The sequence below is a fragment of the Neomonachus schauinslandi genome, chromosome 4, assembly GCF_002201575.2.
Source record: "Neomonachus schauinslandi chromosome 4, ASM220157v2, whole genome shotgun sequence".
NCBI lineage: Eukaryota > Metazoa > Chordata > Mammalia > Carnivora > Phocidae > Neomonachus > Neomonachus schauinslandi.
Window position 1 is genome coordinate 151,992,039 of NC_058406.1, and position 14,397 is coordinate 152,006,435.

Below are 14,397 nucleotides of genomic sequence, written 5' to 3' on the forward strand. Positions count from 1 at the left end.
GGATACCTAGCTTTCATTTCCAGCTCCATCTATGACCCACCTCCCTCCCTCACACTCTACATTCCAACCATGTGTTCTCTCCTCTGCTTGGAAGACCACTGCCCTCCCCAGCCTCCATCCCTGACTTATCTGCCTCCCCTGGCATCCTCTGGTCCCCACTCCCCAAGGCTTCCACTCCATCCTCTGTGCATCCTTAGCACTCTGAATTCATCCTGATCACTGCTCTCATCAAGTTGATCTTGATACCAGGTATGTCGGGGCTGCATCCTATTTGGAGTTGCCCCTCTGGACCTTCACAAAGTGACTTGCAAATGGCAGGGCTCCATGTCTGTCTAACGGATCCAGAATCATCAGGATAAACTGAAACATAGCTCCTGTATAAGCACAGGAGCTGCTGAGAATGGATGGAAACGGTCAGGAAAGGATCCACTGCAGCTGGTCTAAACCAGTCTGAAGGCAGACGTAAGTAGAATCACTGCACTTAGAAGTGAATGGTTAATAGACCAATGGGATTGGCATAGATTAGGAAAGGATGAAAATGTAACTTGAAGATCACCTTCCTCCTGGAGGAGAAGCAACGGAAGCACTCTGTTATATTCTATTTAGCTAATTTGCCATGCAGCGCATACACCCTATTCTCCATGGCAGAGAAGAGCAACTGTTACGTCAGAGCTAGAGAGCCCCCAGACCCATCCCACACTGGGGCTCTGAGAGGCCAGGGTGGGCTCCCTCCGGTCTGGAAGGAACCACATCATAATTGGAGAGATGCACCAGAGAATTCACAGACAGAGAAAAATCCCCCAAATGCTGGCTAGGCTTCATTGTGATGCTTCACCTGCTGGGAATCCCACAGCTCATGGCAGCTAAGCTAGCCTCCCTGCTCCCACTCACTTAGACTTTTCCTAGAAAGAGGACAAGTCACCTTCAGGATCCTACTCCAGGCTCTCCCCCTCGGGTGACTTGACCCTCAGCTCTAACAACTGGAGTGGGACCTCCTTTCTTCCCAGTTCCCCTAAGCAAAGGCAACCCGCCTGGATCCGAGACGCTGACAAGTGAATGACATTTTCTCTTGCACTGATGATCTAGAATATACCTATTTAATGAAGACATAGGCTAAGCCCAATTTCCAATTAAGGCTTCAAGGTGAGGGACAGAATCCTCATGTCTTCTTTGATGTCAAGTTCTCTGGAGAGCCCATGAGCAAACAGTCTAAGCCCCAGGGATTTCTGTTGTTATTGTTATTACTATTATCGTTATTATCCTCAATATAACAGTAACAAACAAGACCAAAATTTATTGGGCGCCTGGGTGGCTCAGTTGGTTAAGCGACTGCCTTCGGCTCAGGTCATGATCCTGGAGTCCCAGGATCGAGTCCCGCATCGGGCTCCCTGCTCAGCAGGGAGTCTGCTTCTCCCTCTGACCCTCCCCCCTCTCATGTGCTCTCTCTCATTCTCTCTCTCTCAAATAAATAAATAAAATCTTTAAAAAAAAAAGACCAAAATTTATTGAGCATGTGGAATTATTTTATTTAACCCTCATATTAATTGTTTGAGGTAGACTTTTATTATTATTCCCATTTTACAGACAAAGAAACTGAGGCTTAGTGAGCTTGAGTAACTTGGCTAAGGTTATTCAGCTAAATCCTGAGAGGGCTGGGATTTAGATTCACATACTCTGATCCCAGGAATAATCATGCTCAGCCACTTGTTATACTAAGCAGCTTCCAGAAACACTTAGATGGAACTGCTCAGGGTTTTTCCTTTTCCCCTTCTCAGGGTTCCATGCCACAGGTTTTGACAGTTTCTCAGAATACTTTTGAATAGCAGTATATGAACTTTTAGCCTTGCCCAAAATATCCTTCCAAAATTCAAAACCACAGACTGGAGCTCTAAGCAAGGCATCACGAGGTCAAGATAGCTACTATTCCTAGATTACAAAATGCCTTTCTATAAGACTTCTGTCCTCAGATTACAGAATAGCTGGGCTGGGAGAGAGGGAACCAAAGAAGCAATCCAATACAGCCACGGTAATAAACACTGCGAACTACAGATTATGGGATATATGTGGGGTGCTTCCTATTTTTTTTAAAAGATTTATTTGAGAGAGAGCAAGAGAGAGAATGGGAGGAGGGGCAGAGGGAAAGAATCTCAAGCAGACTCCCCACTGAGCGTGGAGCCTGACGTGGGGCTCTATCTCACAGCCCTGAGATCCATGACCTGAGCCAAAATCAAGAGTCAGATGTTCAACCTACTCAGCCACCCAGGCGCCCCAGGGTGCTTCTTGTTATTTTCTGCTTGTTGGCTCTCCATAGGCCTTCTTGTTTCTGGGGGAAAGGGTAGTATTTTCTGCAAGGTGTTCAATCAATCTAGGAGTATGGCTGGCCCTGGTTTATATGCATTTATTGTTGGAATCATTTAGGAATGTAAGCTGAATACTTAAGAGTTCAAATTCACTGCAAGTTGGCTGAGTCCACCCTTGGCCTTTAGGGAATACCACAGTTCAACAGATGAACTGCACCTGCTTGTAATCATCAACAAATTCCGTCAATTAATACAGTTGGTAACCCATTCCAAAGCAAGCCTACAACCTGCAGTTTCTCATCATTCCTGCTTCGATCCCCACCCCAACAGCACTTACTTTTCAAGCCTTGCCTTCATGGCCACCATCTTCATGACAACCCTCAAGTACCTCCTGGAGACCAGTGAAAGTCATCCTCAACATCCTATTGTTTAGGACAAATATTCTGGTTCATTCTCCACTCTCTCTTCTTTATTGCTCTCCTCTCAACTGTCTCCAAGTTCCTGGTCCCTCTCTAGCTGTTAGGTTGTGGGCAGACAGGGTGAGACCAACAAATTCTCAGCAGGAATCTAAAACATCCTTAAATACCTACCATCACCATAAATGCTTACCACTTCCTGAGTCCGACCTTGCAGTTTTCTACTTCAGCGCTTCGAAGACTCACATAAGGGAGTTCAAAGTCCACCAATTTTTTCATGACTAGAGAAAGGGGAAAGAGAGTCTTATTGGTTGAAACAGCACATATAGTTTACATACTGAGGCTTTGAAATGAGAAAATAAATCATTACCATTAGAAAGAATAAAATCACAACAATAATATTCCTTGCATTTGTACACAATTTTTAACTTTCCGAAATTCCTTCAAAAGATAAATAGCATTTGATCCTCATAAAATATCAACACCTTTAGTAGGGGATATTTTACCCTGTGGTACTGAAGAAGAACCTGAGGTCCAGAGAGGTCTGTTGCCGTGCCAGCATACAGCGGAGCTCAGTGGCCAAGCTGCCACACAAACCCCTTGACATCCAACTCAAGACCACCTCTCTGCAGCTTCTTGAGAACATATGTAAACTACCTTCAGATAACTGATACCATTTCACAAGTAAATAACTTGTAATGTCTTAGACATACACTGGAGAGAAATGCAAAAGTGATGTGAATCATACTGTCCTCTTTCACTACCTCATTATGTGTGTTTTAAGAATCTGAGAACTTATCTATAGCATCCACATTTTATAGCCAACATTCCTTAACAAGGAGAAGTGATGGTGTGATGAGATGTCCTGACACCTGGAGTCTAGCACTCCATTTCTGAGGGGGTTGTGCGATGGGTGGTGGTCAGCGGCTAGGGTCAAGGCGAGACGGACATTAGGCCTGGGGCTGGGGCAGGCACAAGACCAAGTGCAGTTGCTGGAAGGACCTGACGTCTTGCTACTGCCCATGCCACCTCTCCGGGGAATTGCTCATCCCCGGCTCACCCTGAACACTGACACAACCTCTCATCCCCCCACTTTTGATCCAGGGGCTAAGGGCAGTAGTAAGGCCCACACGCCGCCCTGCCCTCGGCTGTATCTCCCGCATCCTGTGGGCTGAGTGCCCGCCCACACCGGCCCTCCCCGGCTCCTGGCTGCCCTGCGTTCCCTCTCTCCTTACCAGAGAGTTTGCCCTCTTTGCAAAACCGAATGAGAAAGAGGCCGAAGTAGCCCAAGAGCTCCTGACACAGTCCCATTCTGTGCGACACCACCTTTAACCAAAGACAAGAAAAGTTAGGAGTGTCCGCCACGCTTACGGTGATGTGCAGGATTTGAAATTGCCTGTAAACATCGATAAGAGGGAGCTTTAAGGGGCTGCCGACATTAAAAGGAATCTTTTCTGAATCTAAAACTTTAATACTAATTTTAGAAAATTTAGAAATTAAAAACATTAGAGTGAAGAAAATAAAAATCAGCCCCAACACAACGGACACGAACTGGCCTCTGCCGAGGCTGGTTGGTCCATCTTGGACACAAGATGTGTCTCCCAGAGAATCTGGTCTTTATAGCCCACTGGAGGTCAGCAGCCATTCTCCATGTCTGTCTGTCCTTCTGCGACATTTGCCGCTGGGGCCCCCACACCAGATCACCTTCCTATGGGCTGGCTTATCCAACATTGGGAGAAGGGACGTGCCCCGCCCCTTGGCTGGCAGGTGAAAGTGCATGAGCTACTGGCCGTCCTTGACCCCCTGGGCCTGCCTCTGTCTGACGTCTCCTGTGATGGTCAAGTCTAATTTGTATGGCAGTTGCTCAGTGAAACCTCAGATCCCAGGCACAGGCTGCTCTCATTTCATGTTCCTCCCTGGCCTTTCTGTCAAATGGCTTTCATTCCAATGGTTTCATTTTTGCCAGTGGGTCATGAGGCTGGAACCTCATCGTGTCTTACAGTAACTCACCTTCCCTTAGTGGGAATGTCCATGTTACCACACTCTCCCCTTCTTCACCCACCCAGACGCTCCCTCTTGAAGCCTGGGCTCCAGAGTGATTTCTTTGCTTGCACACCCTGAATTTACTAGATCACCTCTGTGACACTCAAGGCTTCACCTTTCCTGTCGTGTGTGTGAGCTGATGCTTTAACCACAGCTCCAAGTTCTCAAGGTGGCAAATACGAGGCTCAAAGGGGTACTTTTCTTGTCAGAGATCTGTAAATTACCTCATGAGACAGTCCTATTAGGTGGATGATATGAGTGGGTGTTCTCGGCATAGCTTTGAAAATAAAGAAGAGCCTGGGATCTTTTCACACGTTCACTCAAGGCTTGTCCCCATTCGCCTTCCTTCTACCTCACCCATCCCCATGCCCGTGCAAAACCTCCAAATCAAAACCCAGCGTTCCTGTGTATGCAGGGGTGAGGGTGTGCTGGGATGGAACAGGTCGCAAAGACATCTTTTCCTAGAGTGTGATCCATATCCATTCAGATTTGATTTCTCTCTTCTCTGACTTGTTTAGTGAAAATAGCAAGCTTACGTGCCAGGGCAGATAAAGGAGTTGGGGGGGGGGGGGGGGGGGAGGAAGAATGGAGAAGCCTTTTATAATTTATAAAGACATAAACACACATACCTTCTTTCGAGAGGAGTAAGCATCAACAAAAAGAGACACGGTAATATTTTCTTCTTCGCAAATGTTAAGGATACTTCACATACAGCCACCACCAATAAAACCACATTAGTGCAAATGAGTTAAAAACCAAAATGAGATTTTAGCTTGTTGCTGGTTCTTTAAGGAGCCCAGCAGGATGGCGGTGAGGTGGAGAGTTGGGGCGAGTATGCTTGAGGAGATATAAACAATGATTTTCAATCACAAAATTTAAATTACACTTTTATGCAAGCTGGAGAAGTTCCCAGCCCCTGGAAGAGAACTCACCTGCCTGCCTGGCCAACTGCTCACTTTACCTTTTATAGAAACGCCACCACTTCAAGGCCAGAACCTCCAGGTAAACTTAGCTGATGTTAATGATGTCAGTGTCAGCGGTTTGAATTTCTCACAAGTCGGTGTGATTAGAAGAGGGAAAGTATATTTTTCTGAGATCACAAATGCACCTCGTTAAACTTCGCTATTAGTTACAAGGGGACCCGGGCCAAAGAGATGATGGTATTGTGGAACCCTAGACTTACTACTCTACTCAATACTGGCTCAACACTCTCTCCGACATCAATAATAATACCTATAATGAGAAATAACCATATCCACCACTGTTGATGGAACATGAGCTATTTCTGTAATTACTTAGACACTGTCTTGAGAGGTTAAGCAACTTACCCAAACTCACACAGCTATGACGTGGCAGTGCTGTCACTTGAATTCAGCTCTTGCCCTAACCCCAGCAGGGAGGAGACCCCAGACGCCCACCGGGCAGCCAACTTCAGCTGCAGGTATGTCTAATCAGGCCAGTGAGCCCAGTATGTGGAAAACAGGTCAATAATGATGCTGTCGGGCAGGGCAGGGGCTCTCCAGTTCTCCACGGGCCCCACCATTCCCAAATTATCTCGCGTCCCTCATCTGCACCCCTGCGTTACGGGCCTGGCCCTGGAGGCGTCTGTGTTTGCGGCCTGCGCCCTCCTATTACTGTCCTCCTCCCCTCACTGATGTGTCAGTCTCTCACTGTGTAGGTCCCACGAGGGCAATTTAGGGAACAGTGCTTTTATATTTGAGAGGTTTGGGGGTTTTTTGGTATAAATCCCCTCAGGCATTAAGTGTCTTTTTAGAAAGGTCATTCTGGAGGTCGGTATTGAAGACTGGCAATGCTGGAAGCAGGGATTGGTTTTGGAGCTGCTATAGAAATCTAGCTGAGAAATGAGGATTCAAACTAAGGGTGTGAGGTTGGAGAGGAGGAAATGAGAAGACGGGAATTATTAGGAGAGAGACTTGGGACCCAAGGTCAGTAGGATTTGGGGGGTTGGGGGTGGTGAAGGAGGGGGGCCCTAGGGTAACTTCTCAATGGATAGCCTTGGCAATGAGGTGGCTGCTGATCCCGTTCAACCAGGACAGCTGTACAGGAGCCAAGAAAAGGTTGTGTGCAGTGACTTTCATAGGAAGGAAGGTCGAAAATGATCACTCTTGGGCAGAGCCAAGACCCTAGAGAAGGGACATGTCCTAGTCTGGGGACAAAACTGCTCTTTGGAGACCAGGAGGGCATGGACCGGCTTGAATCTCCAAGCTAGAATGAGGAGCCATGATGTAGGGAGAGGCCGTCCACCCACCCCACAGTTTCAGGTGAAGGTGGGCTCGAGGGCTGGGAACGCAACAGGGAGGGCTTGTTTCCTGCCCAGAAGGTGTCAGGTACCATGTCCCCAGCACAAGAATGTCCTGTCCTTGGGAAAGTCCTAGAAACTTTCTGACATCCACCTGTTTATAACTTTATATTTTCCCTCACATACTTCTCTGGAGGATTAGAACTAAAACCCTCCAAAGGAAAAGGACCTGGGAACAGTGTGTGGGTGTGAGAAGCTGGTGTCCCCTTGATGCCCAGGGGAGGGAGAAAAGGCCCCGGGGACAGAGCTGGTAACGGCCGCCATCTAAAGACAGGGAGGATAGTCTCTGGGTCTTGTCCTCAGACTCTTCACAGAACCAACTAGAATTCAGGTCTGGCCCTCTGGACCCAGAGTTAGACCTGCTAGGGTGTTGGCTTCAGGGGTTTTCCGGGTGGGGGAGGAGGGACAACTCTTAGCCTTTAAGAGTTCCTTTGTCACTCTGACAGAACCTGTCACCAGCCTACCTGGGTACGGCCTATTTCAGACTCATCTGGACTCCACTCCCTTTCCTGCTCCCAACTATGAGGCATCCCAAAATAAAGCACTTGGCATATTTCCAGGGTACATCCTTGGCTGAATCCCAGGTGACTGACAGCAGCCTTAGGAAGGGCCTAAAAGATGTCTGGGAAGTTGACGTCCACAAGGAGAGTAAAACCAAAGACGCTGTGGAGGATTGGCTGTAGCTCAGATTCCTTGGTCCATCTTCCAGAAAATCCCAGCAGCTCAACAGATGTGTCATCCAGAGTAAAATGATAGGGAGGAAGCTTCTGGAAGGTAACCTTATCCTAGTCCCTGCCTTCAAACAGAATGATTCCTAAATTTGGTTCTTGAGTTTAGACAAAGTTTACCTCTAGGACTCTTTCAGCAGTATCTGATGTTAGAATTTCGACTGGAATATTCCTTCCATCTGGCAGAAATATATCCAGAGAGGCTGTCTTGGTAGTGATGTTAAATGTGTCCTGCAAGCAAAAGAAAGTCCAGTGAGCCCCACAGTGCCCTTCAATGGGGCACCCGGAGCAGGAACAGTCAGTCTTCTACCTGGACCCTTGAGGCATACAGTATCCAGAAACACACAGAGCTGACTGCAGAAATTTGGGGGATGTTGTCTTGAGGGGCAGGGTGGGGTGAGGAGGCGTGTGGAGAGGCCAAGACAAAGCAATGACATGCAGCTTGAATAATTTCCAAATAAACACTAAGGCATCCATTTTAGGGGGAAAAAAACCAAACCTATCCATGTGACCCTGGGGCATCTCAGATTTTAATTCTCATTTTGAGTATTTCCAGGCATCCCTAAAAGTCCATAATCTGCAATAATTTATGATTCTGCTATAGCAAAAATCTGAAGTGGGCAAACCATGAAGCCTGAATGAGGAAGCACGTCACTCTCTGGTGAGTAAATGTCCAGCTGAGGACCAGCACCCCCAGCTCAGTCCTGCTTTGCTTGCACTTAAGCATTCTGCAAGGGGATGTGTGTGTGCCAGAGGAGACCGCAAACCTGGGGGCCTGTGAAGTTCTTGGATGGAATGTTCTAAAATGTGAAGGACATGCTAGAGACACTGGGAAGGCCTTCAGAGTTTGGGAAAGTGTAAAGCTGCAATTGGTGCTCAGTGACCACAGAGAGAGGGACCCCCGGAGGAGGCATGGCCAGTGGCCGCCCAGCTGAGTCTCACAGGGCAGCTGTGTCTGGGGGAAGGCTGTTTTTAGCACCTCCCAAGTGGGATGCTGTCAATCCACAGGGCTGCCTCATCTCTGGGAGGCTGATTCAGGTCACAGCCTTTCTGTTCCCAGGTTCTACGATAGGATTAAACCCTAATGCACCAAAACATCTACTGTACGCGATGAGTTCACTTCTCTCCTAGGCATTTAGAATGTAATCTGTATGTAATACATCCTGGAGAGAACTGAGAAAAGAGTCACTCAAATCACTGTCTGTGTTCTAAGCCTACCATATAAGCTAGAATATTAGTAATACAGGGGTGCCTAGACAATGTGCCCCCAGCCCAGGTTACTGCCTTCCTGGTATCGGGCTGGGCGAGAGAAGAACCAAAGGGCCAATCCTAAGATGGTGTGGAGATCACAGAGTTGGACTCAGGTGAGCTGACCAACTGGGACCTTTCCCCTCAACAGGCAACACCTCCCCTTTCCTCACCCCCACCACATTCACAGATACAACAGATCAGGTTTCGTAGGGAACTGAGGGAATCCAACAACTCAATTGCATTATCCAGGTACCTCAAAAGGCCGATCACATTACTGACAGGCTTATTTTTCCTAATTTTATTATCAAAGGGCAAGGTTTGACTTTAAATTTTAACTACCCCCTCCCCACCATGTACGTACAATTACTAAGTTTCTATGGGTTCCCCCAAAATAATTGTTGTAAATAGTCCCTGTCTAGGTACATCTTTGCCTAGATGTTGGTTCTTCAAGTTTCGGGGCCTATCATCACAGAGATCTCTTACCTCAGGGGAAAAACACTCAAAATGAATGAAAGGAATGCCATTACTTTTTGGTCAGATTTTAAAGAAAAGCCTAGCATTAATTTATATTACTTCAGTGCAACTCTCAACTCAAACTAAATTGTAGACTGGTAAGATAGCTAAATTACATGAACAGCAAAAATGATATAAATACATCCTTTATTAAATTCTTCTGCAAAAGTGAGAAAGCAGGTTGGATTGGCAGAGTGGGTCAGATTATAGAGGGCCCTGAAATCAGACACTTGAGGATTTTATTAAAAAGGCAAAAGGAAGCAGAAGGATGGAAAGAGCGTTACAGAAAGATCTGTCTGGTAGTGTGGCAAAAATGCGTGGGAAGAGAAGGTGGGGTGGAGGGAGGGGGTAGAACTCAGAGGTTAGCTGCAACAATCCCCTTGGAGGTACCAAGGGACTGGGCTGAACCATGTGAGGAAAAGCGTTCCAAGCCCAGCTCCTGCACTCACCACATGGGACCTTCTGCAAACCTGGAGAGGTTACTTGTCCCCTGTATTCCTCATTCCTTCAGCTCTAAAATACGGATGGTAATAGTGCCCACCTCATAGGGCTGTGGACAAGATTCAAGGATGCAATGTGTGGAACTTGAAATGGTACTCACTGCAAACACCCAACTGGTGGTTATATTGTTTTGTTATTGCTAGCATGAGGAATGAGGAGGAAGTTATGTACCTTGGATTAGAATGAGCGCCAACAGATAAGAAATAAAGGATTCAAGAGAAGATTCAGGAAGATATTTTTAACATTCATATCCAATCAAGTTCTGAGTTGTGCATATTTTACATCTTAACACTATCATCTCTTGAATCCATCCACTCTTCGTCTCCACCACCAGCACCTTAGACCCAACTGACATCTCCTCTCCCTAGACTCCTGCAATGGCCTCCTGGTTTCCATTCTTACCCCACTACAGAGCACTCTCCACATAGCAGCCAAAGAAATATTTTTAAAATGCAAACCTAAAAATGTCCTCCCCTTGCTTAAAACCCTCCAGTGTCCTTCCCTTGCTCATGGAAGGCAGCCATGCTCCCCACTATACCACCAGCGCTGGCCTTAACATTGCTCACAGGATGCTATAAGGAAAAACACGGCTTTTCTCCACTCACACCACTTCTGATACTATCTATCTGGAGTGAGCACAGACCCCACAGGTTAAGGATTCAGTCCCATAAGATGGCCCCTCCCCAATTTCAGATGCCAATCACAAGTCCAGGTCTCCCACACTTCGGAACAACCAGCTAGAAATCGGGGGTTCCCATGACACCCTCCTCAAGATTGGTAATTTTCTAGAATGGCTCTCGGAACTCAGGAAAGCTCTTTTTACCTACCATAATCCACTTATTATGGACACAACCCAGAAACAGCCAAATGGAAAAGATGAATTAGGGCAAGGCATGTGGAAAGGGGCACAGAGCTTCCATACCCTCTCTGGGCACACCACCCTGCCGGCATCTTGGCATGTTCACCAACTCCAAAGCTCTTTGCACCCCACAGTGTGGGGATTTTAATGGAGGTTTTATCACACAAGTATGTGATAAACATTCTTAAGAGGAAGGGAGGAAAATAGTCACTTCTCAGATCCCCCAAACAAAGCCAGAGTGAACTAAACTTCCCAAGTCAGTAGGTTGCCCCTAACTTCCCAGGTGCCCAAAAGCTACTCCAAATACCTTCTCAGTCTTCTTCTTCTCAAATATGTTGTTCACATAATGCCACAGAATACTGCAGTTTAAGAATCAAGAACATTAAAAAAGTCTTTAAAGACTTTGATTTTGCCTTTTCAAAAATCCATCTATCTCCAAGGCGATCACAGGGCAAAAACATAGAATGTAGTAAGTGAAGGGAGTCTAGACACACAAAACAAGAGGGACGTGGTTAGGGGCAGGGCTGGGTGGGCTACCACCACTCTAGAAATACGTCATAACATCGATGGAGCAGGGGCTCTGGATCCAGGCTCCTTAGGTTCAGATCCCAGCTCTTTCATGTATGAGATACATGCCCTTGGACAAGTTACTTCACCTGAAAAAGAGATCCTAATGGCACCTCCTTCAACAAGTTGTGGGGGATAAAGGAGAGAGTGCACATAAAGAACCAGGCCTCGCCCAGATTAAATCACCCTGTAGAGGGAAACCCTTCTTGTTTTTGCAACTTGCATATGATCATCCTTGATAAAGGCTTTCCTCAGGAAGGGGCCAGAAAGCTTTCATGCATTCAGGTTTCTCACGTCCTGTGTCCTTGCCCAGAGAGAAGATGCTCTTGTACTGCTGAGCTTGGAGAGCCAGGCCTGGGAGCATGGGATTACACGGCAATAATCACTTGGCAAGTGTGGGCCAAGCACTTACCAGAAGTGGTGAAAATATGCAGGTCTGTAGAATACTGAGCTGGGCAAACTGCCCAATCCCTGTTCCTGGGGCTCCGTTCACAGTCTGGCAAATCCACATATCACCACTGCTCATTCCAGTTCTCCCAGCTCCCGTGCACCCTGCACTAGCAATCTGGCTGCAAGCTCGGTGGGCCGACGCTCTCCTGCATTGACTGCATCTATTTACCGCCAATAAATCACTTTGGCCCTGCAAGGTGGCCAGGGAAGGGTCTCCTGGAAGTTGGAGTAGACTCACCCTTAGTGCTAAGTGGCTATTTCTTCCCTTTTACTAGTATCAGTGCTGAGGCTTCCAGAACGCCGGATACTATGTGGTTTGTTGTTTTGTCCCTAACGGGAAGAAAAAGCTAGAGTATGATCTGATCTCCCTGACCACCCCAGAAATCTTCCAATACGAGCTCAGCTGTCACTTCCTTTAGAAGGTCCCCCAGACACACACTCATCCTATGGCAGTGTCTCCTGGCCCTTTTCTCATGGGTCACACGTAGAGAACGGTATTTGTACTTCACACTGGGGGAAGTGGGCACAAAGCCACTGGAGTGGCAGGGCCCACACATGCTGCACCGTGGCTGAGAGGACAGAAATCTCGACACAGCCCTAACCTTCTTCTGGGTCATGGCCCTGTCTCCCGGCGCGCACTCCTGCATCACGGTGCGCGGTCCCGTCTCACAGTATTCATTACATTTAGTGCCATGCCCAGTGACTTTTCTATCTCCCCAACAAGCCAGTAAACTCCATGAGCTGGACTGATTGCTATTTACTGGTGTCTCCCCCCACCTCTAGAGCAGTGTTGGCTCTCGGCGGGCATTCACTACGTATTTGTTCAATGTATGAATGATAAAGGACAGCATAAAGCAGGACAGGGATGCAGTGAGCACAGAACCACCTTCCTGACTTAAACTCCTTTTTCAAAATCATCAACCTCCTTTATAAACATCTTTGGAAGCAAAGGTACCTCTGTCCTGCTCTCCTTTCGGAGACAGAGAGAAAACAACTGGAAGGAAAATCATCCTTGAAGAAGCTGAAAATTGTCCCGAGCCTGAACCACTACTGGGTTTTCAGAGGGGGCCTCCAAGGGCAGTGAAAATCGGACCTGGTCAGGGAGGAGAGAAGCAGAGGTATCGAGGTGCGAGGGAACTCAAGTTACACGGAAGCCGTCTTCAAGCAGTTAATCCCCAGGGACTAGTATGTCTGGGAGTACAACTGCCGACCCATTTTAAATGTACCCATTTTTGTGTGTGGCAGGGGAGGCCACACACAAAAAATGTGCAGACACATCATCTTTGCAGAAAGCAATCTCTTAACATGGTTGGGAAGAGAAGAAAGGACTGGTGTTAATGGTAGCAAGTACTTCCTAAGTGTTAAGTTTGCCAGATGATATTTAAGTGCTTTAAGAGATATTGGAGGCTTACTTAATCCTCAAAACAACCCTGTGAGGCAGGAGCGATTCTCCCTATTTTACAGCTGGGGAAACTGAGATACAAAGAGGCTAAGTAAATTGCCCCAAACCGTACAAATTAGAAGTCAGGCCGCCAAAATTTAAACCTGGGTCATCTCACTTGCACTCTAAACCACTAAGCCAGTCCTAAGACTACTTAGTCGGTAAGAGGGTTTAAAATGCTAGATCATGCTGTGTGCACCCGTGGCTATGGTTTCTCGGCTAGACACACTGCTCGGGCCTCCAGGCAGAATGTCAGAGAAAGTGCTCAGAAACAAGAGGTAAGATCCAGGAGTACAATGGACAGATTCAAATGACTCAACCCCAGCTCCTCCTCAACACTACGTGTCAGCTGCTCACAAAGCACAGCCCTTTCCAAAGCTGAGTGATTGCCTGAGAAGAAAGAATAAGCGCCCCCAGTAAAACTCCTGCGTGGAAGTGGGGGAGGAATCGTGACCAACTAGGGGTAAAAAATATATTCCCCACACCATGCCACTAAGGAGATGACACTCAAAGAATAGCTGAAGGCCTCAAAAAAGAGGTACGATAATAAAAAGGTAGAAAAGTAAGCTGACAAAGTTGACGGAAGACACGGAAGAGAAAAATAAAGCCATTACAAAAGTGAAAATCTCATCAGAGTAAGCAAGGTAAGGTAAAACACTAACAGAATTAAACCAGGCAAAAATCTTTCAGATTATCAGAAGAAAAGACACTCAAACAAAGCTCCAAAACACTGATGACCCATGAATGGTTTTTAAAAAGCACTGAAAGCAAAAGTCATAATGTACACAAAAAAGATGATAGAACTGAGGCCAAATGTACCTCTGGGGACTGATGTAGAAGGATTGGCAAGATGCAGAATTTTAAAAAACAAGTTTCAGTAAGTGCATGGAGTATGTGTTTATTTGTAAAACAGAAAGGATATGCATACATACAAATGCATGTAAATGCACAGAAACATGTAGAAAGAACACACATTAAATGGAAACAGCTGTCTCTGAAGAGGCGTGC

General features: G+C 46.7%; 1 protein-coding gene across 1 annotated transcript in view; it reads right to left on the minus strand.

Annotated features, from left to right (window-relative positions):
- SNX31 (sorting nexin 31) overlaps positions 1-14,397 on the minus strand; it is a 56,449-nt gene that overhangs the window by 27,159 nt on the left and 14,893 nt on the right. The window contains exons 5-7 of the mRNA XM_021688652.1: positions 7,928-8,038; positions 3,952-4,042; positions 2,910-2,997 (exon numbers count right to left, since the gene is read on the minus strand). Of these exons, the coding sequence (XP_021544327.1) occupies positions 2,910-2,997; positions 3,952-4,042; positions 7,928-8,038 (290 nt within the window). The remainder of the gene's footprint in view (positions 1-2,909; positions 2,998-3,951; positions 4,043-7,927; positions 8,039-14,397) is intronic.